Below are 27,563 nucleotides of genomic sequence, written 5' to 3'. Positions count from 1 at the left end.
AAATGTTCTTCCTAGTTCTTTATGTAGGTGACAATGATCAGTATTAACAGATTTTTGTCATTACCACAGAGGCAAGGTTGTCACAGTAGTAAGGGTATCTAATCTACTATGTTCTCCACAAAGTGGACTGCAATATCTTAGGAGCTGCTGGGGTAGTTACCTGCCTCACATTTTTCAAGTTAGAAACACTCAGACAGTAGTGGAGCAAGTCTGAATTATATACTTGACTGCCAGATGAGAATCCAAAGATCTGCAGCAGGTTACATATTCTTAGCTAAACCATGGAAATAAATGGAAGAAAATGGACATTTCCAATGTAAATTATAGAACAGTAGAGTAAAACTGGAAAACATGTTGAACGAATTTATCATGGAACGAAAAAGTTAGGAGTTAGAATTGTTAACCAGAATTGATTTCTCATATTCTAATTTTTTCCAAGTGAATTTTTCTTTTGATACTAATAACAGCATTATTAAGATGCTGCTAGACTACAAGGCAAAAATGTATCTAGGAAAACACCTCACTACCAATGAGGACAGTTTCCCTTGAAGCAACAGGCCCATGGGTCACAACCTAAAAGATGACTAAGTTATGAAGTAAACCACTCTTCCCACTTTGGAATGAAAATCCTCCAGTCCATACCTCTTAAGTGATTGGTTTGCTTATTAAAACCAGGTATTTGTTATTTCAGATACTAATTTTTCAAACTGTTGATAATTCTGAGAAACATGCTTCACTTCACACACATAAATTGAGAATAGTAAGTTTCTGGCCAATGTCAGAATGAATGTGTGGTTCAGAAAAAGCTGGTGTTTGAGGGATAGATACAGATGACCCATGTTATGACGCTGCCATTGAAATTAACCGGCTGTGGTTAGTTACATGTTGTGCCACTAGATGGTCAATTTTGTTCTTGGCTACTGTTTGGTGGTGGCCATTCATTCTAGTTAAAAGCTGGTTATATACTACTGTTTGGTGATGCCCATTCTAGTTGGGAGCTGATTGTTGTACCACCATAACAAACTGTGCAGTAATTGCAGAGCTGGTATGTGGCACTGCCTCTGATGAAGGAGGTAAGCCTGTGTGCGGACTGAAGCAGAAATTGCTGACTGGGTGGCTTGGACAGGTCTTGCACAGGCATATGATTCTTGTGGCATGGGTTTGAGTAGGGAGAACCTCTTGCCACAGATCAAATTAACTGAAATTGTGGCTACAGCAGCTCTGTCCACAAATGTAGTTGATGTAAATTTATTTGCTTGATTGACTGTGTGACCACTTTATGGACATGTCAAATGAACATTTGTTCAGTTCTTTATTTTACAAAGTCACATACTGCAGCACCAATTCAACACTGCTTACCTGACAGAGCCTTTGTGTGCCAAGTAGTTATTTTCTATGTGGAAATCCAGTATGTTTGTTCCTAAATTTCTAGACAAATTGTGTCACTAAAATTTTTGGCAGATTAAACTTTTGTATTTTGTCAAATTGAGAGCATTATAATTCAAGGGTTGTATTTCATACAATACCTCTCAAATCAACATAAATGTGTCAACAAGAAGCAAATTCTTGAGTCACTACTTTGTTAAATGAGGGGAAAAAAGGATTTTATATGCAAATTTAAAACTTTTCACATGTAAACTATCTTCAACTGAAAGTTGTGCACTACATTTTGCAACATGCACTTATTTTAGATAAATTTTATGGAACAGCAAGAAAATATTAGTTTAATAAGGAAACAAATTTAGAATATACGTATCTTTAATAAGAGAAAAAACAGGTCATACATTTTTACAGTTATGTACACAACTGATAATTGGATCTTAAAAATATATATGTATTGTATATGTGTAGCATCACAATGAATGTTACAGTTACTATCAAATTATATGCAGTACTTAATTACATAGAATCAAATTGACTACAAAAAGCCATCATGAATCAGAACAGTACAAGTTCAATTGCACCGCCACACATTAAAATTGTAAAAATAAAAATCAGTATGTGACCATTAAAGTCTGTTAAAAAGGTTACTAGTACGACTAGTACTGAAATTTCCTAAGGAATAATTTGAGACTATTTCAGAGATTTCACTATGAGAGGAGTGATTATATGACCTGTTTTCCAGTCACTATGTTGGGGTAGCACATTTTTAATATTCATCCAGCACAAATGGGGAACACTAATATTCTGAAAAGTAGTAATGCAACGACTTTACAAATTCTGTAAGTTTTCAACCACACCAACATTTTGTTACTGGTCTGACAAGTGGATGGATTTTCACAGCACATTCTGTTTCTCCATTAAGATGATGTAAGGAATGTTAGATCACATACAAACAAAGTTTGATGGATGACAGGTCAAAGAAAGTTTTAGAACAACCAACTTAGACAAAGAGCTTTATTGCCCTCCCAGTAACTTTTCCAAGTTCACAATTTATGTACAAATAAGATTCTAAATAAACTTAAAATGCTTTTTCTATGGCCAGACAAAAGAATCAACTGCCAACTTGTTTATACAATATCGACTATGAACATTCTTCATAAATATAAGCTATCCACATAATTCTGTACAACATTCTTCCTGCACTTACAGGAAGCAGCATGTTTAAACATTAAACCATTTAGTATAACACTGAGCTCTGGAATCTATATGTAGCCACCATTTTGATACTTTTAAATTATTTAAAGGGCAGAATAAAATTTACATTCACCAGGGCAATACAGTATTTGTACATCTAAATAAATTTCATCTGTAGATATCTATTCTTTATAATATATGCATATATATATATAGTAAATATGTTAGAAACTCATTTCTGATATATAAGAAAAATGATTGCAATAATTTATCCAAGACACTTTCACATAAAAACTGCACTACAATTTTTTGCATAATAAAATAGGTTTCAAGTAAGTATAATCAATCTGATGAATCAGATAACACAATAGCCAATGAGATACATATGTATTAACATTTGCTTACAAGCTGAAACAATTTTGTTAGAAAATACCAACTGCTACATAGACCCTACAAGCAGAGAACACTGGTATTAACATTTTTCCAAATTGCACAGCATTGCAACCGTTCATTTTATATTCACAGTGCTTGAGAAGAGTATATCTTATAAATGTACACTTCCACATTACCTATAACTGCCAATGTTCATTTATTTTTTTATGGGAATCAATTCTTAATAGGAGTCCTTTCCACATGTGATGGTTCTCTGTTCTGACTGCCAGGAATGTTTCCAGCCACAGAAATGCCAGATGACCAGACTGGATTAGAGAAGCCAGTTGGATAACCACCTCCCAGCTAATAATGGAACAAACCTGTAATTTATCAATTTTAAAGAAAATTAGATGACAACATACACCAGTAAATGTTTTCTTTGAATTTACGTGCACAGAAATTGTTTGCAAGGAGGTAGGGTGAGAAATGTACAATCTCAAGTTATCAATGGCACAGTGGTTACATTGAAAACCATTTACGTAAGCTGCTTTTCTCAACAAAGATAATGTTGGATTCAGTTTTAAATACATACAAAAACAGCCACCAATAGTTAGCAAAAGAAGTTCAAAAGGAAAGTATGTTGCATGAGAATATTTCAACAAAACCTTTCATTGTACACAGAACAGCCACCGAAAGAATTACAGCAGCATTGAATTAACTGCTTTATTACATATAACAGGGGTAACCATCTCAACAAAAATGGCACAGGACACATGCTCAATAGCATTATTTGAAAAGAAATGCTTATTTCAGCCAGATTATCCCTTTAACTAATATGGGGCTTTAAATCCTTGATCTAAGGTAAGTACAATCTAAATACAGTTGGGCCTGTAAGTTGGCACTTTCTCCCTTATGGAGACACACTGAGTCGTCCTGTACATAGTGTATACAGGACCTCCAAAACATGTTTCTCATTAAGAGCCTACCTTATTTGCTGATCTCTGTCTGTATTTTACAGCTTATTCTGTTGAAACAGCATATACAATTAGATCATGCCTTGACAGACCTTTGAATGCGAGCAAAAGACTTATCTGGACATAGCCCTGGAAAAATTATTTGCCTTTTTTTTGTGGAGGGAAGAGAGATGCATTGTTCAGACAGTATGAACAAGCTCTGACTAAATATAGAGACCTCCATCATTTCTTCCAATATAGAAATGAAAATGTTGTATGAACAGTGGGGACCTCAACTGAAAAATATGCTCACCTTGGGTAGGATTCTTGAGATCAGTATGGTTATATGTGTGTGTTTTATCATGAATGGGCAAGAAATCTGATATCTAAACTGGACTGGATTCTAGACCCCTGTACTCAAATACACACTGCAGCTGCACTATCCACAACTACAAACGTTTCCTTGTTGAGGCAAGGGAACTGCCACCAAATATAATGTGATTTACAATAGCAGCAATTAACTTTTTTAGCTTCACAGACCTGTAGTAGTAATTTTTTACTTTTTTTTTAAACCATTACCCCTCCGACTGAGGTGGCCCACCACAAATTCCTCTTCTGTGCCAACCTCTTTATCTCAGAATAGCATTTCCAACATACATCCTCAATTATCTCATGGATGTATTCCAATCTCGGTCTTCCTCTACAGTTTTTGTCCTCTACAGCTCCCTCTAGTATCATGGAAGTCAGTCCCTTACGTCCTAACATATCTCCTATCATTCTGACCCTTCTCTTTATCAGTGTTTTCCACATATTCCTTTCCTCTCCAATTCTACACAGAACCACCTCAATCCTCACTATCAATCCACCTAATTTTCAACATTCGTCTGTAGCACCACATCTCAAATGCTTCAATTTTTTCTATCCCGGCTCTCCCACAGTCCACGTTTTACTAGTGTACAATGCTGTGCTCCCAAATGTACATTCTTAGAAATTTATTCCTGAAGTTAAAAATCGATTTTGTTACTAGTAGGCATCTATTGGGCAGGAATGCCATTTCTGCCAGTGCTGATCTGCTTTTGATGTCCTCCTTGCTCCCAGCTAGCAGAATTCCTTAACTACTTCTACTCCGTAACCATTAATCTTGATATGTTTCTCGCTGTTCTCATTTCTGCCACTTCTCATTGCTCTGATCTTTGTTTTACTCTCAATCCATATTCTGTACTCACTAGATTGTTCACTCCATTGAGCACATCATGTAATTATTCTTCACTTTCACTCAGCATATCAATATCAGTAGCAAATCTTATCACTGATATCCTTTCACTTTTAATTTTAATTCCACTCCCAAACCTTTCCTTTATTTACTTCATTGTTGATTGAGTCATTAATTGAAAAGGGTTATGGGACCAAATGGCGAGGTTATCAGTCCCACGATACTGAAGTTGGTCATAGAAAAAGAAGGCCCACTAAAAGTGGACAGATCCAGCCAAGGGAGTCAAATTATAAAACAATGTACATTACACACACAGAATAAAAGCCATAAAAAGTGAGACCAAATCTAAAAACTGGAAAAAAGGGGGCAGTCATGGTGCTACAGACCAAGAAGACTGGAAAAGAATTCCCAAACACAACCAACCTGTCCCTACTCCAAATCTAAAGTAGAACTTATATTTGAAAATAAAAACTACTTTCACAGTGGAAACTGAGGACCAGTTCAACCATCTGTGGATCATCTGCTAATATTAAATTTAAGGAATCAGGATGACTATACATAACACAAAGGGCTGAAAGAAGGGGACATTCCACCAATATGTGGGATATCGTCAGTCTGGATCCACCACAACCACATTGTGGGGTGGGTTGTTACGTAGGAGGAAACAGTGGGTGAGTCAGGTATGAGCGATGCGTAAACGGCACAAAACAGTAGATTCCTTCCAAGAGGAGCAGAAGGAAGAGCTCCAAACTGCAGAAAACTTCTTGATTGTGCGGAGTTTATTACTATGAGCAGTAGCACTCCAGATGTCACTCCACTTTTGGGCAAAGAGATTTGACAAACAGGCAGCATGCTCAAGGATGGAGAGAAGGTCATGGATAGCAGAGACCAAAGGGTGACACGAGTAGCATCTGTGAACAGCCTGCAGGCTGCTCATTGAGTCTGAATTAAAACACTGTGGAGGGAGACCCCACAAAAGAAAAATGGAGATCCATCATTGTTAATCTGAGGACTTCGTTCTTTGTCATCCATTCTTATTCCCTCTTGGCTCTCCCCCTTTAACTCACCCCAATTTTTCTCAAAATTGGGAACATCTTGCAATATTTTACACTGTCTAACACTTTCTTCAGGTCAACAAATCCTATGAACGTATCTTTATCTTTAGTCTTGCTTCCATTACCAACCGCAATGTCACAATTGCCTCTTGCACCTTTACCTTCCCTAAAGCCAAACTGATCATCTAACACAGCCTCAAATTTCTTTTCCATTCCTCTGTATATTATTCTTGTAAGCGATTTGGATGCATGAACTGTTAAGCTGAGTGTGTGATAATTCTCACACTTGTCAGCTCTTGCAGTCTTCAGAATTGTGTGGCTGATATTTTATTGGAAGTCAGATAGTATGTCACCAGACTAACATTCTATGCATCAAAGTGAATAGTCATTTTGTTGCCACTTCCCAATGATTTTAGAAATAATGGAATGTTGTGTATTCCTCCTTTCTTATCTTAAGTCCTCCACAGCTCTCTTAAATTCTGATTCTAATACTGGATCCCTGTCTCTTCTAAATCAACTCCTGTTTCTTCTCATATCACATCAGATAAATCTTTCTCCTCTTAGAGGCCTTCAACGTACTCTTTCCATCTATTCACTCTTCTACATTTAATAGTGGAATTCCTGTTGCACTCTTAATGTTAGCACCCTTGCTTCAATTTCACCAAGTGGTGTTTTGACTTTCGCATATGCTGAATCAGTCTTTGATTACGTAATAGTATTTTTTTTTTTTACATTTATGATGACATTGCTTTAATTTTATACTCTAAGGAAATGTCAACAGTATAAAAATGTAATACAACTATTCCTATTATTTTATGTTGCTTCATTTATAGCAGACACCTACATATGATGTGTACATATGAGCAATTTACAAGTTCCAACTTTACATGTACCTACACTCTAATTTGGTCTCAAACTCTGAGCACATTTGTACATTTATATGGAGGCTTTTAAACAAGTTGTGCTTTCACCAGTATAAAGAGGTTTTTCTGATTGCACAACTTCAGTTAAGTTTCAAATGCAAAGTATGCATTTAGTCCTTTTCTTTTAGTGTACAGTCAACTGTGAAACTTTAGTTTTTATGTGAAATGGATACATTAGTTTTTTCACAAAGTGCTCCACCTACTTCCAGCAACTGTTGGCAGAAAGACAAGGTTTACAATGACAGTTATTCAACTTCGTGTTGTATCCCTTTGGATAGAAAGCAACTGTAAATTGTTTGCTTTTAAGTTCTCTTTTAAGAAAGCACAAAGCCATCAAAATTAATTCAACACTTTGACATCAAACAATCAGTTCTTAAAAATGAACCCTTGTAATTTTCAGAAGTAAATTCACATACTTTGAGAAATTAAAATTATGTTTAAGTCATGCCATACTAATGGCAGTGGAGGTGAAGCATCTTATCTCTTAGCATTAAGAGCAGCTAAGACATCCAAACCCAATGCAGTTACTGAAAACCTAACATTTCCTGCAGCAACTTGTATGGTCAGTGTTTCAATAGGCATGGAAGAAGTAAAAAATTGAAAAATTCTTGTTTCTAACACCAATATCAGGCTGAATTGATGAAATGGCTGAAGGTGTTCATGATTGGATAATTTACAAGGTTAGTTCATGCGAATTCTTCCATTTGATGAATCAATGGATGCAGCAAACTTGTCATTGTTATGTTTTGTGAGGTATGAATATGATATGGACACACAATTTGTTGTTTTGTAAAATAATACTGAGTCATGTAAAATGACAATGTGGGATTTTCATGAAGCTAGTAGGAGCTGTACTAACGGGCTGGACAAAGTGTTTCCATGTGTAGTGCTGTTGGAAAAGCACTAACAGGAAAGAACAGCTAATTAATGAAAATAAGAGTGTCTTATACCACAGGTGGAGTGGATAGGCTGGTTCCTTCAAAGATATGATACTGTAAAAAAAAAAAAAAAAAAAAAAAAAAAAAAAAAAAATAGGCCAAAAATCTCCATGTAATTGTTAGTGAAGCTATAAAAATAGTAAAGATATGAATTAATAGAGGGAAACATTCCACGCGGGAAAAATATATCTAAAAAACAAAGATGATGTGACTTACCAAACGAAAGCGCTGGCACGTCGATAGACACACACAAACATACACACAAAATTCAAGCTTTCGCATCAGGAAAGAGGGAAGGAGAGGGAAAGATGAAAGGATGTGGGTTTTAAGGGAGAGGGTAAGGAGTCATTCCAATCCCGGGAGTGGAAAGACTTACCTTAAGGGGGGGGGAGGAAAAAAAAAAAAAAAAAAAAAAAAAAAAAAAAAAAAAAAAAAAAAAAAAAAAAAAAAAGGACGGGCATACACTCGCGCGCGCGCGCACACACACACACACACACACACACACACACACACACACACATATCCATCCACACATATACAGACAAGCAGACATATTTAAAGACAAAGAGTTTGGGCAGAGATGTCAGTCGAGGCGGAAGTACAGAGGCAAAGATGATGTTGAATGACAGGTGAGGTATGAGTGGCGGCAACTTGAAATTAGCGGAGATTGAGGCCTGGTGGATAACGGGAAGAGAGGATATATTGAAGAGCAAGTTCCAATCTCCGGAGTTCGGATAGGTTGGTGTTGGTGGGAAGTATCCAGATAACCCGGACAGTGTAACACTGTGCCAAGATGTGCTGGCCGTGCACCAAGGCATGTTTAGCCACAGGGTGATCCTCATTACCAACAAACACTGTCTGCCTGTGTCCATTCATGCGAATGGACAGTTTGTTGCTGGTCATTCCCACATAGAAAGCTTCACAGTGTAGGCAGGTCAGTTGGTAAATCACGTGGGTGCTTTCACACGTGGCTCTGCCTTTGATCGAGTACACCTTCCGGGTTATAGGACTGGAGTAGGTGGTGGTGGGAGGGTGCATGGGACAGGTTTTACACCGGGGGCGGTTACAAGGGTAGGAGCCAGAGGGTAGGGAAGGTGGTTTGGGGATTTCATAGGGATGAACTAAGAGGTTATGAAGGTTAGGCGGACGGCGGAAAGACACTCTTGGTGGAGTGGGAAGGATTTCATGAAGGATGGATCTCATTTCAGGGCAGGATTTGAGGAAGTCTTATCCCTGCTGGAGAGCCACATTCAGAGTCTGATCCAGTCCCGGAAAGTATCCTGTCACAAGTGGGGCACTTTTGTGTTCTTCTATGGGAGGTTCTGGGTTTGAGAGGATGAGGAAGTGGCTCTGGTTATTTGCTTCTGTACCAGGTCGGGAGGGTAGTTGCAGGATGCGAAAGCTGTTGTCAGGTTGTTGGTGTAATGATTCAGGGAATCCGGACTGGAGCAGATTCGTTTGCCACGAAGACCTAGGCTGTAGGGAAGGGACCGTTTGATGTGGAATGGGTGGCAGCTGTCATAATGGAGGTACTGTTGCTTGTTGGTGGGTTTGATGTGGACGGACGTGTGAAGCTGGCCATTGGACAGATGGAGGTCAACGTCAAGGAAAGTGGCATGGGATTTGGAGTAGGACCAGGTGAATCTGATGGAACCAAAGGAGTTGAGGTTGGAGAGGAAATTCTGGAGTTCTTCTTCACTGAGTCTAGATCATGAAGATGTCATCAATAAATCTGTACCAAACTTTGGGTTGGCAGGCTTGGGTAACCAAGAAGGCTTCCTCTAAGCGACCCATGAATAGGTTGGCGTACGAGGGGGCCATCCTGGTACCCATGGCTGTTCCCTTTAATTGTTGGTATGTCTGGCCTTCAAAAGTGAAGAAGTTGTGGGTCAGGATGAAGCTGGCTAAGGTAATGAGGAAAGAGGTTTTAGGTAGGGTGGCAGGTGATCGGCGTGAAAGGAAGTGCTCCATCGCAGCGAGGCCCTGGACGTGCGGGATATTTGTGTATAAGGAAGTGGCATCAATGGTTACAAGGATGGTTTCTGGGGGTAACGGATTGGGTAAGGATTCCAGGTGTTCGAGAAAGTGGTTGGCGTCTTTGATGAAGGATGGGAGACTGCATGTAATGGGTTGAAGGTGTTGATCTACATAGGCAGATACGTTCTGTGGGGACTTGGTAACCAGCTACAATGGGGCTGCCGGGATGATTGGGTTTGTGAATTTTAGGAAGAAGGTAGAAGGTAGGGGTGCGGTGTGTTGGTGGGGTCAGGAGGTTGATGGAGTCAGGTGAAAGGTTTTGTAGGGGGCCTAAGGTTCTGAGGATTCCTTGAAGCTCCGCCTGGACATCAGGAATGGGATTACCTTGGCAAACTTCGTATGTGGTGTTGTCTGAAAGCTGTCGCAGTCCCTCAGCCACATACTCCCGACGATCAAGTACCACGGTCGTGGAACCCTTGTCTGCCGGAAGGATGACGATGGACCTGTCAGCCTTCAGATCACGGATAGCCTGGGCTTCAGCAGTGGTGATGTTGGGAGTAGGATTAAGGTTTTTTAAGAAGGATTGAGAGGCAAGGCTGGAAGTCAGTGTTTGTTTGTGTGTCTATCGATGTGCCAGCGCTTTCGTTTGTTAAGTCACATCATCTTTGTTTTTAGATATATAAAAATAGTAAATTTTATTTAAAAAGCTAAATGTCACAGAATATGCTGTTTGTGAAATTATGCAATTAAATGGGAGAAAATAAATCACTTCTTTTCCATATAGAAGTTAGATGTGTTAACCCTGATATTTGAAGTGTGAAATGAATTGCGAACATTTTTTTCTAGGCTAAACAAATGCTGTTCTTGACATTTACCAGTTAAGATTTATGACCAGCTCGTGAAAATGTCTGGCAACAGAATGCTCGAACTTCAATTTACATCATGAGATGTAAATCAGTTCTGGCATTCTTGTGTAAATGACAAAGGGAATTTAATCACTGAAGCATTTAAAATTTTAATCAATTTTGCCACATCACTGTCTAGAGTTTTTCATCTATATTTGCACTAACGGCCAAATAAGGAACCTCCTCATTCAATTTGCTTTTGGTTCTTCCTAACACAAATTCATATACAAGAAACTTAACTTAGAAACAAATGCAACCCTCAATTTCGTTTCTTTACATGTGTACTTACTGTAAGTGAAGTGTTTATTATAAGCAGTTTTTTTCACTTAAAATGATTTCATATTTTAGGGTATTTTGTGATTCCTGTAATGTCACTAAATGATGCTCTAGAGGCTTAAGAATGCTAGTGTTGTGCAGAGTGGGGGTGTCATGTAGTGGTCAAAATCTCTCTTCACGTGGAGAGAATTTCATGTTTGTATCTCCTCATGTTGTTGGCATTTTTATCACAAATCTTTATTGAAGTGATTTTTATTAAATTAATTGGTGTAATTTTTATATCCGATATTTTACCAGTTTACTAATACTTTATCATTTTAATCATCTTACTAACTTTTTCATTTACACTTCTTCCTATCACTATTTAAATCTTTGCTCATGTGATTTCAATTATTTCTGTGTATTAACTTATTTCATTTCTTCTGTTTTACCGTTTTATACTTTCATTCAAGTCACTTCCTTAATTTTATTCCTCATTATACTTGCAATTTTTTTCAGTTCCTTCATTTAATCATATGTTTTTTGTCCATAGTGTAACATGAATTTTTGTTTTCATGGTTTTGTGACACCAGGAAATTTGCTTGTAATAATGAAAATACATCTGACAGCTTTGAATTTGCAACCCAAATGGGCTACTTCATTATGTTTTTAAACAATGAAACTGCATTTTGAATAAATATTACAGATAAATAAAAATTAAAACTTGCACAGATCTTTCAAATAAAACAGAATAAGAGGAAGAAAAAGAGAAAGTAAAGTGAATACAATGATAAAAGTGACATGCCAATGGATTAAAAATAAAGTTTCATGTAAACAAATTAACTGATTAAAAATACTGAGTCATTTCACTAAAGCTTTAAACATAAATTTCAAAGAATCTGGTTCAACTCAAACTCTTAACTTTCTACACAATAGGAATGCCTCTAATACTACACTTTGCCCCCACTGTGTAATGCTTAAGCCTCTAGAAAATGATTTTTCATCAATTACTCACAAATGAGGGTCCACATTGACGAATGGCTCCAGATGTGATACCGGGGACAACACATACCACTGAACATATGTTTTCAAAAAGTCAATCCCACCCGTGAGGGACCTCTCCTTATCAGACATTATCCTATGCGATAACGAATGTCTTATCCAAATTAAAGTTCCACTGGTTGGTAGGTTTTTGCTTCACATTTATCTTTCAGCACCTGCAGTAACAATCTAATCTAATACCTATTGTTTGAACATTTGCTGTTACCATATGAGATGTCCTGTGAATTCTCTATGCCACCCCCACTAATTCAGACTCAATTATTTTCTCCCTAACAATCTTTTACTAAAACAATTTTTACATAATTTTCACACTTTTTTTTATTGATCTGAAAGGATGTTGGTTCAATGGTTACTTTGTTTGGCAGGTCATACGTATATTTTCAGGCATCCTTGACACTGACTAGACTTAAGGCTATTGCCTTTAATTGTACCGATTAAAATGTTCACAGAAATATCAAGACAATAGTCACTCCAAGTCACTTTGATAATCGTTAGGCTGATTATCAAAGACTTTATATTTGCAGTGCACCAGTATCTGTTCCAGGAGCACTGAGCCTACACAATGAACTAAGTGCTTCTTAAGAGCCTTTCAGTAACATACTTCTACAGAATTATTTTTGAATCTTTACATGCAATAGTGTCACCTCTAAATACAAGTTTAATCTCCTGGAACAAAAGCTTGATATGTCGTACTGTAAAACATTTTTCAGATTAATCTGGATTATATAGAAATCAAACTGTAAATATTATTGTCATCAATGACACACTTTTAAAAGAAAATGTTTGCAGTAGAAGAAGCCATCCTATCTGATTACTGAACTTCTCCTCTTTGGCTTCATGAACTTATTGTGTGTCCTATTGGGAAAAGGGAGGGTTGAGAAATCTCTGCATGCATCATGCTTTGTCAGGGGTTGGGCCTTTTTTACTGTCAAGACAAAAAAATTACAAATAAATATAGTGGTTTAGCACTGATTAAATGAAGTGTGTCTTATTCTCAGGGATACTCATGAAAATTAAAAGTTTCTGCTACGTTTTAATTAAAGAGTTGAGGTATTCACATGGAAGGTAAATTTAGCTTGCAGATAGCTTTTAGACAAGAATAACAAAACACTTACTTGACTTGAATAAGATGAAAAACTGTAAGTGAGAGGTGGAATGGATCACTTGCAGCAATTTCCAGGTGCTTTCTGCTGCCCTTCTGACTCCACAAGTCTGCGCCCTTGTCCACTAGTGCCTGCACCTGTTACTTGCTCATTCTTTGGAAGTTTCTTGGCTGCAAGAAAGAAAAACACACTACACATCAGAAATAAGCAAGGATAAGATAATCACGAAAATAAATTTTAGGCAGAATTTCTATTAAAGGAGATACCCTACCAAAGTTCTAGGGTAATACTTTCTAAACTAATTGTTACAAATGCATGAAAACTTTACTTGTTTCAGTTTTTACCAAAACTTTACTGACTGCTTAAAAAAGAAGGTAAACATAATTTAACTCCATTTAACTTTCCTAAAGTTCTTTTGATATGACTGTTAAACAGCTCTTTACACATTTAAAGGCTGAAATGATTCAGAGCCAAATAATTGACATAGCATTGAAAAACCATACAGAAACTTACCTTTTGACATAAATTTAAGTATTGTCAAATGTGCATATTCTCTTAAGATTTTGAATGGATCAACAAGCAAGCTGAAATACACAGAAGTATGGAGAAGTGTGCCAACAACTGGAATGCAGAAAGAAAAGAAGAGGAAGCTGTCACACAAACTGCTCTAACGTAGAATTATATTGCAATATGACTGACTTGCCAAACATATTTCTAATTATTCTCCATGTCACATGCTTTGGGTAGGGCATCCATATCAACTTTTTCCAAGTGTATCGCTTTTTTTTGTTCATTTCATGTACAACTGGTGAAAGACGCATCTTATCAGGTACCAAATTTCTCCAAACTGGAGTGACAAAAGTGCCATCACTATGTCCGGACATAATAGCACTGCTTACAAGTAAATCTATTTAATACTTATTTCTCCCCTCTCACTTGAAACTAATGGCTCATAAAAATAGTTTTACAATAAAGCTAACTAACACAAAGCATATCTGTTTGACAATTATGTATTCCTACTGTGTATAAAATATGAATGCAAATAATTTGTTTACGAATAAGCCCATTTCAAGGGCTAACTTCCAAAATGAATCATTCCATGTGTGTAATCGACTATTTACCACAGTAAACCATATTTCATTGTTGCTGGCTACAGGTGCTCAAAGTACAGAAGAAGTACTTCGAAACTTAACCCACATTTTAGAGGATGTTTCATTACAATCAATGTATTCCCTCTTGCAACAGAAACTATTCCAATATTCCTTATAATCAAGTTACTGTTTTTGCCTCTGTCTTCATCTGTTAAGAAGTAGGAAGGTAAATACCCAGATCTGCAAATTTCTGGTTACCAACAACCCTACATGAATGAAGTGTTAATCTGGCTAATCTTATTTCACGACCTTGCTTTAAGATGATGTATTAACAGTGTTATAAAGTTATAGCCATTATTATGACAAGAGTTAACTACAAGTGAGGGGAAAAGTAACAACTAAGACTAGCCTTCATACCAATGTTATGAAGACTTAGGCTAAACTTGCATATTTGATCCCCCTGAAATCTTGCTTGTGGTGACAGACTGATATGTAGCACAGCCTTAGGTCTACTTTAGGTTGGAAAGAGACAATTCACTAGTAGCAAAGCCTAATGATCATGTCCACATCTCACAGAAAAATGCAACTGTGGTCCAATACACAACTTTTATACTGTATTTATCATGTCTATAGTACAATCAATATTTTGATCAGCAGAACAAATTGCTTAACATTTCATGTTAGATTTGTGTTCTCCTACTAACATTTACAGTTTTACATGAACCGTGGACCTTGCCGTTGGTGGGGAGGCTTGCGTGCCTCAGCGATACAGATAGCCGTACCATAGGTGAAACCACAACGAAGGGGTATCTGTTGAGAGGCCAGACAAACGTGTGGTTCCTGCAGAGGGGCAACAGCCTTTTCAGTAGTTGCAGGGGCAACAGTCTGGATGATTGACTGATCTGGCCTTGTAACACTAACCAAAACGGCCTTATGGTTGTGGTACTGTGAATGACAAAGCAAGGGGAAACTACAGCCGTAATTTTTCCGAGGGCATGCAGCTTTACTGTAGGATTAAATGATGATGGCATCCTTTTGGGTAAAATGTTCTGGAGGTAAAAGTCCCCAATTCGGATCTCTGGGCAAGGACTACTCAGGAGGACGTTGTTTTCAGGAGAAAGAAAACTGGCGTTCTACACGTCGGAGCATGAAATGTCAGATCCCTTAAATGCGTAGGTAGGTTAGAACATTTAAGAAAGGAAATGGATAGGTTAAAGTTAAATATAGTGGGAATTAGTGAAGTTTGGTGGCAGGAGGAACAAGACTTCTGGTCAGGTGAATACAGGGTTACATATACAAAATCAAATAGGGGTGATGCAGGAGTAGGTTTAATAATGAATAAAAAAAATAAGAGTGCAGGTAAGCTACTACAAACAGCATAGTGAACGCATTATTGTAGCCAAGATAGATACGAAGCCCACACCTACTACAGTAGTACAAGTTTATATGCCAACTAGCTCTGCAGATGAAGAAATTGATATGTATATTGAAATAAAAGAAATTATTCAGATAGCGAAGGGAGACGAAAATTTAGTAGTCATGGGTGACTGGAATTCGGTAGTAGGAGAAGGTAGAAAAGGAAACTTAGTAGGTGAATATGGATTGGGGGTAAGAAATGAAAGAGGAAGCCACCTGGTAGAATTTTGCACAGAGCACAACCTAATCATAGCTAACACTTGGTTCAAGAATCATAAGAGAAGGTTGTATACATGGAAGAATCCTGGAGATACTAGAAGGTATCAGATAGATTATATAACTGTAAGACAGATTTAGGAACCAGCTTTTAAATTGTATGACATTTCCAGGGGCAGATGCAGACTCTGACCACAATCTATTGGTTATGAACTGCAGATTAAAACTGAAGAAACTGCAAAAAGGAGGGAATTTAAGGAGATGGGACCTGGATAAACTGAAAGGACCAGATGTTGTAGAGAGTTTCAGGGAGAGCATTAGCGAATGATTGAGAGAAGAAAGAAATACAGCAGAAGAATAATGGGTAGCTTTGAGGGATGAAATAGTGAAGGCAGCAGGGGATCAAGTAGGTAAAAAGACAAGGGCTAGTAGAAATCCTTAGGTAACAGAAGAAATATTGAATTTCACTGAAGAAAGAAGGGAGAACAGAAAGGTGGAAGGAGTATATAGAGGGTCTATACAGAGGTGATGTTCTTGAGGACAATATTATGGAAATGGAAGAGGATGTAGATGAAGATGAAATAGGAGATATGATACTGCATGAAGAGTTTGACAGAGCATTTGAAGACCTGAGTCGAAGCAAGGCCCCAGGATTAGACAACATTCCATTATAACTACTGACAGCCTTGAGAGAGCCATTCCTGACAAAACTACCATCTGGTGAGCAAGAAGTTTGAGACAGGCAAAATACCCTCAGACTTCAAGAAGGATATAATAATTCCAATCCCAAAGATAGCAGGTGTTGACAGATGTGAAAATTACCAAACTATCAGTTTAATAATCCACGGCTGCAAAATACTAACACGAATTCTTTACAGACGAGTGCAAAACTGGTAGAAGCAGGCCTCGGGGAAGATCAGTTTGGATTCCGTAGAAATATTGCAACACATGAGGCAATACTGACCCTACGACTTATCTTAGAAGATAGATTAAGGAAAGGAAAACCTACATTTCTAGCATTTGTAGACTTAGAGAAAGCTTTTGACAATGTTGACTGGAATACTCTCTTTCAAATTCTAAAGGTGGCAGGGGTAAAATACAGGGAGTGAAAGGCTATTTACAATTTGCAGAGAAACCAGATGGCAGTTATAAGAATCGAGGGACATGAAAGGGAAGCAGTGGTTGGGAAGGGAGTGAGACAGGGTTGTAGCCTGTCCCCGATGTTATTCAATCTGTATATTGAGCAAGCAGTGAAGGAAACAAAAGAAAAGTTTGGAGTAGCTATTAAAATTCATGGAGAATAAAGAAAAACTGGTTCGCTGATGACATCTTAATTCTGTCAGAGACAGCAAAGTACCTGGAAGAGCAGTTGAACGGAATGGACCGTGTCTTGAAAGGAGGGTATAAGATGAACATCAACAAAAGCAAAATGAGGATAATGGAATGTAGTCAAATTAAATCGGGTGATGCTGAGGGAATTAGATTAGGAAATGAGGCACTTAAAGTAGTAAAGGAGTTTTGCTATTTGGGGAGCAAAATAACTGATGATGCTGGAAGTAGAGAGGATATAAAATGTAGGACTGGCAATGGCAAGGAAAGCATTTCTGAAGAAGAGAAATTTGTTAACATGAAGTATAGATTTAAGTGTCAGGAAGTCGTTTCTGAAAGTATGTGTATGGAGTGTAGCCATGTATGGAAGTGAAACGTGGATGATAAATAGCTTAGACAAGAAGAGAATAGAAGCTTTCGAAATGTGGTGCTACAGAAGAATGCTGAAGATAAGGTGGGTAGATCACGTAACTAATGAGGAGGTATTGAATAGAATTGGGGAGAAGAGGAGTTTGTGGTGCAACTTAACTAGAAGAAGGGATCGGTTGGTAGGACATGTTCTGAGCCATCAAGGGATCACCAATGTAGTACTGGAGGGCAGTGTGGAGGGCAAAAATCGTAAAGGGAGACCAAGAATGAATACACCAAGCAGATTCAGAAGGATGTAGGTTGCAGTAGGTACTGGGAGATGATGAGGCTTGCACAGGATAGAGTAGCGTGGAGAGCTGCATCAAACCAGTCTCTGGACTGAAGACCCGAACAACAACAACAACAACAACATTTTTTTGTGCGTATCCTGATAACATGATGGCCGAGGAGTACAAACATTCTACTACCGAATGCCTGCACAGGAAGAATCTTAGTAAGACCACTGACCTCACAAAGTAAACAATTCAGCACATTTCTCTATACTTTCAACAATAAGTGAGCTTTCATGTTCAATTTACAGTATATTTTAGCTTGTATCCTTGACACAATCATCGTGGACCAATATGTATGACAAGTTCAGCACCAATTTTTTTTTTTATGCTCATTTGCAAAGCTTTCCTCAGCAACGTTATTAAATTTGTATCTAATGCAGTATTTGTGTTCTGATCAAAGTTGTGAAATTGTACGTGCATACTAACCAATTTAACATCGTTAATTTCCAAGAGCAACAATAAAATGGCAAAATACATTATTGTGTGGCCCGAGTTCTGTCTTTCGTTTTCGTTACTTGTCTATGTATTGATCATATTTTGTGAGGTAATCTACAAAATAGCTTCAGAGCACTCCAATGTGAGTTCATTTAACATAATTTCTAATGTTCTTTTAAGTCCAATGCTAATGGTATACTGTTTTGCATTTTCTTGTTTCAGTTTTATTCAATTTTTTCTATCTCAATATCTGATTTAGCTGCTTCTATATTACTTCAGTGTTTTTCAATTCAAAGCTCCATTAATTAAACAGTTATCAATATGCAAATAGCCAACAGAATTTAAAAACCTGTCACAAATGTAATAAGGTGCAAGGTAGAACAGGAAGGTTTAAACAAATTGTAAATACAATTAATTTATGAGTAAAATTGTGCACACCTGACGGTAAAGGAATTTACATCATGCACTGTGTTGACTCACCAATTGCTAGGAAGATCTCATTCACATTCATTGCAGTCTTAGCAGATGTTTCCATGAACAAAAGGCCATTTTCTTCTGCATATCCTTGCGCATCATCATGTTCCACCACTCTCTTGTTAGCAAGGTCAGACTTGTTTCCAGCCAAAGCAATCACAATATTTGGTGATGCTTGTCTCTGAAGCTCTTTCACCCACGTTTTTGCTCTTGCAAATGTATCCTATATAACATTATGTAATTTTAAAAATTTATAGCTAATCAATAATCATGATCAAACAGTTTTAAGTGATTTTTCACAAAAATAATGTACCAATTTTTAAAAATCACTGAAGACTATCTCAGAGTGTACTTACCTTTATTTCAAAAGGAGAGTATGTTAGGGACATAGTGCACATTAACAATTTTTGTGTCAATGCAGAATATGAAAAAAATGTTCCACAGAAAAAATTGTTAAGGATGTATGGTTCAAATGGCTCTGAGCACTATGGGACTTAACATCTGTGGTCATCAGTCCCCTAGAACTTAGAACTACTTAAACCTAACTAACCTAAGGACATCACACACATCCATGCCCGAGGCAGGATTCGAACCTGCGACCGTAGCAGTCGCGCGGTTCCGGACTGAGCGCCTAGAACCGCGAGACCACCGCGGCCGGCGATTAAGGATGTAACTTCTGGTAATATGCAAAGTTGATACACTGAGAATAAGTAAAGAGACAATGAAAAGGAGTTGGCCACTGTAATGGTTGAAAGTTTACATAGATTTAACAAGACAATTTCCAATTTACTACTCATCTGAGGTCAAAATAGTTAAGATGAGATGCAGAGAGGGAGGGGAAAAAAAAAAAGAAAGGAGAGAGAGAGAGAGAGAGAGAGACTAGCTTACAAATCCTACTTTAAAAAAAAAAAAAAAAAAATCACAAAAAGAAAAGTTGCCACTCGCCATGTAGTAGAGATACTGAGTCGCAGATAGGGACAACAAAAAATAAGTCACAAATATAAGCCTTTGGCCAATAAGGCCTTTGTCAAAAGTAGACTGTGCGCGCGCGCACACACACACACACACACACACACACACACACACACACACACACACACACACACACACACACACACACACACACACACACACACGTGTGTGTGTGTGTGTGTGTGTGTGTGTGTGTGTGTGTGTGTGTGTGTGTATATATATTTTCGACAAAGGCCTCATTGGCTGAAAGCTTATATCGCAACAGTCTTTCTTGTGCCTATCTGCAACTCAGCATCTCCACTACATAGCGAGTGGCAACTTTCCTTTTCATGATCTTGTTACATTCATCCTGGATTTTCTATTGTTTAATGACAATACATTTTTGAAATGAACACTTCAAGCTGGTAGTTTTTATAGCTGGCTGGCACAGAAATGTAAAGTATCATTCTAATTGTTCTAGTAAGGCAATTATGTCAAAGTTTACCACAAAAGTAGGTTTCTATTATATTTAAAACATACATGATCACAAACAACTTTCAGGTTAGTATACTTTGAAGCAACCTGCAAAACTAAGTCTTACAACTGGTCTTTCTGTAAATTTGCAGCCATTCTGTTACAAGGAAAAGCTTTAAATTTGTGCATGTTTACCTTTTCAGTGGCTTGGTGAACAGTAAAAACATTGTGCACTGTAGTAGTCTTACACCACTTTTCTTTCCACAAAGTTTGTGGCTAACAATTTTAAGTTTTCTCAGTTTGTGCTAATCTTAATTGTGCAAGAGCACACATTCACCTGCACTTAGCTGATTTTGTACTGCTGACCATCTACACATGGCAGATTAATACAGTGTCACTTTTTATATTTTCCATCATTTGGTAGTTTTTTCTACATTCTTGCGATGCAGTTCATCTAAGTAAAAGACTGTTGTCCCAAACGAGTTTTTTGTTGCGAAGCATCTTCAGTGACCCATAATATGTATTTTGTATGTAATTGTGTAGTATACTAGTTACAGATAAAATATTACAAAGTTTTTCTTTTTTGTAGCTTCTATTTCATGATATTAAATTACAATTTGTTTCTAATTACAATTTTTAAGTAGTACAAAGGTCCAACAAAAAACTAATGTAATAACAAACCTGTGATTATATAACAGTTATATACAAAAACATGTATCACATACCACTGAAGACGCATCACAAGTAAGATTTGTAATGCATATGGCACTTCATTTAGTTGCATTAATTAATCGCATCCCAAGGATGGAGTTTTACATGCAGGATTTAAACTGGCAACTACACAGTTGGCTCCCTGCCAATGCGGACACTAATAGGTTACTAGTATACACTCTAGTTCCTGGTATAAGTCTTAATGACTAGATGCTCAGGTTGTCATTTAGACACCGCAAGGTGTCTTCTCTACTTATTTACATTTAGATGACTAACTGAAGTTTGTTAATAATCACAGTTTAATGAAAGAAAAAGCACCTGCAGTAGCAATTGCATCTTCCAACAAATAACACAAGCACTAATTAGCTATTCTTGAACATTCCACCATACAGGAAGTTAACTTTGTAAAATTATGATAAAGTTTTAGTCATTGACTAATGGTGAATATATGCTTTAGATGAATTCAGCCGAATGACTTGACCACAGTTTAGTTGGACCTTCTTAGCTGTCCAAACGCAAAGCTACACAACAGAAAAATTATTACATAGCAGTTATGATGCCTAGCTTTATTCTTAGTGAACCCACATAATTGTTAATTATGATTTACTTTTTCTTGAAGCTCTTATCTTCATGTTACCCCTACACACTAATTCTGAAAATGGTGTGTTCATGTTATTACACTGTCATGGGAGTGACTAGTATTGGAGCTGTAACCTTACTGAGTTGTAAACTACTTTGCCTGGTAAAAGCTTTGGTTGGAGAGAGAGAGAGAGAGAGAGAGAGAGAGAGAGAGAGAGAGAGAGAGAGAGAGAGAGAGAGATCATTTACTTATCTGAATGCCAAGCAAGTCTTAAAATAATAAGCCTTAAGCACAAAACTTTACAGAATATATTAAATGCATGCAAATGAACAAGCAGAACAGCAAGCTATGCTGAAAATGACATGGCAGGGAGTATTTCACAAGACATCCAGTAAAACAAGTATGGTTAAAGTTTAAATCCTGGTGACAATGTCAAAGATGGTTTCATCAGAGCAAAGTCTGTTTCAGTAGCTATTCTGAGACTGCACAGCTTACACGACATCTGAATGCAGCTGACTGAAGGTAAGATTAATCTGCTAAACTAAGTAATTTTCATGTCACATGTACATTAACTAATGAGTTAATGAACACCTCTTGTTCATTGGGGGAGGGGGGGGGGGGGGGGAAGCAGTATTTTAACCCCCCACGAAGAGATGCAAACTTCTTTCACAATGATTTTACAGATTAACAGTTCCACTACGCCTAAAAGGTCAAAACATTTAGGAAGCAAATTTTTCATTATATCAATAATCACATTTGAAGAAATAACCTCCATATGGTTTACAGACAGCATTATATAACCCCCTGTTAAGGCTGAAACCTGCGAAGTGCTAAGCAAATTACAATACGAGGGCCTTCTCCAGAATATGTATTTAAAAATACCCATGCTGGCAATGTGCACAACACCCTTTGTTGAAGTATTTGCACAATTTTGCCATTCCGAGAATTTAATTTTTTTAGCAATGGCATGTGTTCAGAATTATGAAGGAGAGAGAAAAAAAAAAAAAAAAAAAAAAATCAATGAATCATTTAAATTTAGTGAACAAAAGTCAAGCCAGAATTTTAGCATACATGTCATCAGAGAATGCTATTTATTACATCACCTGGCATACAATTTACATGGATTTCATGCTGATATCAGCCATTTCATTTCTGTAGTAATCTGCTAAAAATTTAGTGTTTTCGTTTAGCAATAAGATTTATGGGGCACACAACACAGTCAAATATCAAAAGTTCACGTAAACAATCAAATTCTCATACTACATACCTACAAGTTATGAGAATATACAACATCAGTTACATTTTTAACATGTTTTAGAGAAGCATGTTAATTGAACAGTACCCCCATATAAACATATTTCACTAAGTTTTGGCTCTATGCAAACCATCTATCGGCGTGGAAAATTTGCAGTAGGGTTTAATATTTGTTCTTCAGTGTCTAGTTATGTTTCTGGAATACTAATTTGAAGTGTAGACATTCATGGGAGAAAATCTCAAATTAAGAAAGTCAGCTATACGACATGCATTCAAGTTCCAAGGCCTCCGATTTTTTTCTCCGGACTGGAAAGAGCTAGAAACATACGCATTGTTTTAAAATGAGGCCGCGTTCATTGTCAATACGTCCCAGAGATGGCAGCACTGTATGGCAGATGGAATTTTACCGCCAGTGGCGAGAATGAGGACTGTTTAAATTCCTAAAATGGCAACGTTTTATTTACTTGAACAGCGTGCAATCATTCGTTTTCTGAATTTGCGTGGTGTGCAACCAATTTAAATTCATCGACAGTTGAAGGAGACATGTGGTGATGGAGTTATAGATGTGTCGAAAGTGTGTTCGTGGGTGCGACAGTTTAATGAAGGCAGAACATAGTGTGACAACAAACCGAAACAACCTCGGGCTCGCACAAGCCGGTCTGACGACATGATCGAGAAAGTGGAGAGAATTGTTTTGGGGGATCGCCAAATGACTGTTGAACAGATCGCCTCCAGAGTTGGCATTTCTGTGGGTTCTGTGCACACAATCCTGCATGACGACCTGAAAATGCGAAAAGAGTCATCCCGGTGGGTGCCACGAATGCTGACGGACGACCACATGGCTGCCAGTGTGGCATGTTGCCAAGCAATGTTGACGCGCAACGATAGCATGAATGGGACTTTCTTTTCATTGGTTGTGACAATGGACGAGACGTGGATGCCATTTTTCAATCCAGAAACAAAGCGCCAGTCAGCTCAATGGAAGCACACAGATTCACCGCCACCAAAAAATTTCGGGTAACTGCCAGTGTTGAAAAAATGATGGTGTCCATGTTCTGGGACAGCAAGGGCGTAATCCTTACCCATTGCGTTCCAAAGGGCACTACGGTAACAGGTGCATCCTAGGAAAATGTTTTGAAGAACAAATTCCTTCCTGCACGGCAACAAAAACGTCCGGGAAGGGCTGCGCATGTGCTGTTTCACCAAGACAACGCACCCACACATCGAGCTAACGTTACGCAACAGTTTCTTCGTGATAACTTTGAAGTGATTCCTCATGCTCCCTACTCACCCGACCTGGCTCCTAGTGACTTGGCTTTTTCCAACAATGAAAGACACTCTCCGTGGCCGCACATTCACCAGCCGTGCTGCTATTGCCTCAGCGATTTTCCAGTGCTCAAAACAGACTCCTAAAGAAGCCTTCGCCGCTGCCATGGAATCATGGCATCAGCATTGTGAAAAATGTGTACGTCTGCAGGGCGATTACGTTGAGAAGTAACGCCAGTTTCATCGGTTTCGGGTGAGTAGTTAATTGGGGGGTGGGGGGGGGGGGGGGGGAATTAAAAAAAAGAATCTGAAGCCTTAGAACTTGAATGCACCTCGTACATAGAAGGGATAAATAGAAATGTCAATATGAGCCATCAACTTCACTCAGTGACATAGGAAACATCCAACAAGCTCCATAAACAGTATGGAGACTAATGTGATTAGCACTTTTTCAAGCAGGCTAAGCTATATCAGTGCCACCCCAACCTGTTTCCCTTACTTCCCACCCACATTAGTTGGCTTCAACTAACAACAAAACTGAATATACGACTTTATAGCAGCCATTAACATCATATAACTGGCCAAAGCTGACAACCTATCTAACATTTCTTTTGACCCCAGAGGAGATGTTAGTGAAGCAGGTCCACAATAGATTTCACCAACACGTTCATGTTGAGGCTTACTGCAAATGTTATTACAAAGTTAAACTTCAAAACAAATCTTTCCAACATGACTACAGTTTGTCTGCCAATACTTCATAGCAGATCTTACCTGGTTTGTTATATCATAAACAACAATTGCAGCCTGTGCACCCCTGTAATACATGGGTGCTAAACTGTGGTATCTCTCCTGACCAGCTGTATCCCATATCTCAAATTTCACTGTCGTGTCTTCCAGACAAACAGTCTGTGTTAGAAATGCAGCTGTAAATTTATTAAAAACATTTTAGCAGAATAATGTGTTGCAATACATACTGTTATAAACACTATTACTGTATTATTAAAATATTACTATCTTCACAGTAATTCTGTAGATCTTTCATTGGAAGCTTACATAAAAACTATTATTTTACAGTCTTTGTATTATGAGTGCACTTTAGTAGAATTTTTCCTTATTTGTAGGAACATTTACATATTGCATATTAGAAGAATTATTACATCATTCCTCTCAATGTAGCAACCTGGGTGCAGAAGAGTCTATATTGTCAACTATGGCAATCAGTTTAATAATCTACAAAACATCAATTTTTATTAGTAGTCATTTTGGTATTAGTTCATCTTCAAATTAACACTAACAAATATTTTTCTAATTTTGTTATTCAGGTCTCAAGAGCATTTGCAAATGCTTATGGTAAAGATATGTATAAACTGGTATTTGATTCCTGACAATCCTACAATATTTTTAAAAATTCTCTGCTTGAATAACTAATTGACTCCACTGATTATCAGACTAAATATAAATTTCAACTAGAACCTGAAAAGTTAAAATAAATCTCATCTTAGAGAGAGAGAGAGAGAGAGAGAGAGAGAGAGCCCTCATAGAAGTACTTGCCACAAAAGAAGGCAAGTTTGCAGGTTCTAAGCGTGGGCCAGCATAGTTTTAATCTGCATGGAAGTTTGGTATGTTATTTTAACCATTTTCAAGTGGTTTTAATTAAAATGTATGCAAACATAATGAACAGTTACTGAAGTCTATTACACAACTACAACCATTAACCCTTAAAAGCAATTTACACTTTGATAAGCAAAGGACATATCATTTGATTTCGTTGACACAGCTTGAACCTAAGGCCTAACCCACCTGCAACAGATTCGTCTCAATTCACAACAGACCAACGAATTATGTCTGTTTCCATTCTATTCAATGATAATTACAAACTATTACTTTTTGCAATCTTTCACCTTCTTATACAGTATGTTCAAGTTCCACAGAACATTTACTTTGCTACTTCATGTACAAATAACTATAGTATGATTTGCGCTAACAGATTTTGATTTACATCTTTCCCTATACATGTCATTTTTGCATTTGTTTACTTTCGTAAAAGTTTCAATAGCCTGTGAAAAAAATATTCATGGTACCTCATATTCCAGCAGCATAGATGTAATCAATGCCAATGCTATGTTGGCATTTATCCACGGAAAATCTGCAGGTAATAAGTTTTTAGAAACCCTAGATCTCTCTTATAGCACTGTTCGAAAGGGTATGTTTTAAATTTCTTTTCATCCAACTACCTTAGTTAATCTGAGTAATTTGTTCCCGCAAAGCATTAATTATTTCTCAGGAATATCCTGACAATACCTAACTGTCGGCAAAGTTATTTCTTGCCTTATGTTTTTTAAAATTACGTTCCTTTATTTCTCTATGCATCAAACGCGTCACTCATGACAGGTCAGACAGTACACAACGAGTAGCGTCATCACAATAGTATTATCAGACACAGTCAAAGAATTAAAAAAGCTACCTCCATATCGCTAAACTTTGTCCCAGAACAATTTAATAGTACTAATTAGATACAAACTATACGTGAACTTACGAAGTCGCGAGGCGACACGTTTCTTGATGCTGACTCACCTCCTATTGTGCTTTCCTGATATTCGTGGAATTGCCCTTTAACAAACCTGAGGACTAAACTCGATTTGCCAACAGCAGATTCACCAAGAAGAACAAGTTTAAATTGACAGACCTTTCCTTGCGTTGATCCATTTGGCCTCTGGGCCCCACCGCGACTGGCCATGACAGAGCCCTGCAACAAAACGATACCGATTAGTTCTATCTCAAAAGATTTTTCCATTCCATCAAACTTGTCAGCTCTTAACTGTCACGTTGTCTATATCCCTCACGTGTTTTCGTCCTACGGTTGGCGTTAGGCAAAATTAAAGTGGCTGACGTTTACTCCGTAAGTGAAAACAATCAGCTGACACCACTGAAGTTTAGCCATACTCCTGCAGAGAGCATACTATTCTGACAGCTGAAAGCGGTACAAATTTTCGATTGCTACAAAGACTAGGTCCAGCAAACCAACTAGGGTAGAGATAAAGAATAAAAATTTAAATACAGTATCTGAACAATAAGTAAGTGTCTGATACTGAGAATATATATCTAAGAAATTTTTTTTCCTAAGAGGAGCAACCTACCTTTCAAACTACACACAATGTCCACTGGTCGATTATAATACACCACAAAACGGAGATTCAGAGCCGATGCGATGGAATGCCAAAACAAACTACACAACCAACAACTAATTAGCCACTAAGACTGCTGAATATATGGTTGAGCATGGGCGACTTTCTCACAGCCCTATCGCACCTTCCAGCATCGAAACACCCCCT

The 27,563-nt window shown here is 37.6% G+C and overlaps 1 protein-coding gene across 2 annotated transcripts; it reads right to left on the bottom strand.

The window, feature by feature from the left end:
* Window positions 1-1,740: 1,740 nt before the first annotated feature.
* On the bottom strand, window positions 1,741-27,563 carry LOC126479139 (ras-related protein Rab-5C). 2 transcript variants are annotated; one of them, XM_050103757.1, is made up of 6 exons: window positions 27,369-27,563; window positions 26,806-26,977; window positions 25,003-25,154; window positions 19,002-19,218; window positions 13,346-13,503; window positions 1,741-3,329 (listed from the first exon to the last, which is right to left on the bottom strand). In XM_050103757.1, the coding sequence occupies exons 2-5, from the start codon at window positions 26,966-26,968 to the stop codon at window positions 13,391-13,393; spliced, it is 645 nt and encodes a 214-aa protein (XP_049959714.1). In that variant the 5' UTR covers window positions 26,969-26,977; window positions 27,369-27,563; the 3' UTR covers window positions 1,741-3,329; window positions 13,346-13,390. The 2 variants fall into 2 exon arrangements, with proteins under 2 accessions (XP_049959714.1, XP_049959715.1); XM_050103758.1 differs by lacking the exon at window positions 27,369-27,563 and adding an exon at window positions 27,075-27,217.

This window comes from Schistocerca serialis, chromosome 1, assembly GCF_023864345.2.
Source record: "Schistocerca serialis cubense isolate TAMUIC-IGC-003099 chromosome 1, iqSchSeri2.2, whole genome shotgun sequence".
NCBI classification, from domain to species: domain Eukaryota; kingdom Metazoa; phylum Arthropoda; class Insecta; order Orthoptera; family Acrididae; genus Schistocerca; species Schistocerca serialis.
The sequence above is the reverse complement of the archived record's forward strand: the minus strand, read 5'-3'. Positions and strand labels throughout refer to the sequence as shown.

Coding starts and splice junctions, on each gene's coding strand:
- LOC126479139 (XM_050103757.1), bottom strand. CDS start 26,968: ATGGCCAGTCGCGGTGGGGCCCAGAGGCCAAATGGATCAACGCAAGGA. Junction 25,155..26,805: donor TCAGGAAAGCACAATAGGAG/GTGAGTCAGCAT, acceptor ATAAATTTACAG/CTGCATTTCTAACACAGACT. Junction 13,504..19,001: donor TGAGATCTTCCTAGCAATTG/GTGAGTCAACAC, acceptor TCTTTCTTGCAG/CCAAGAAACTTCCAAAGAAT.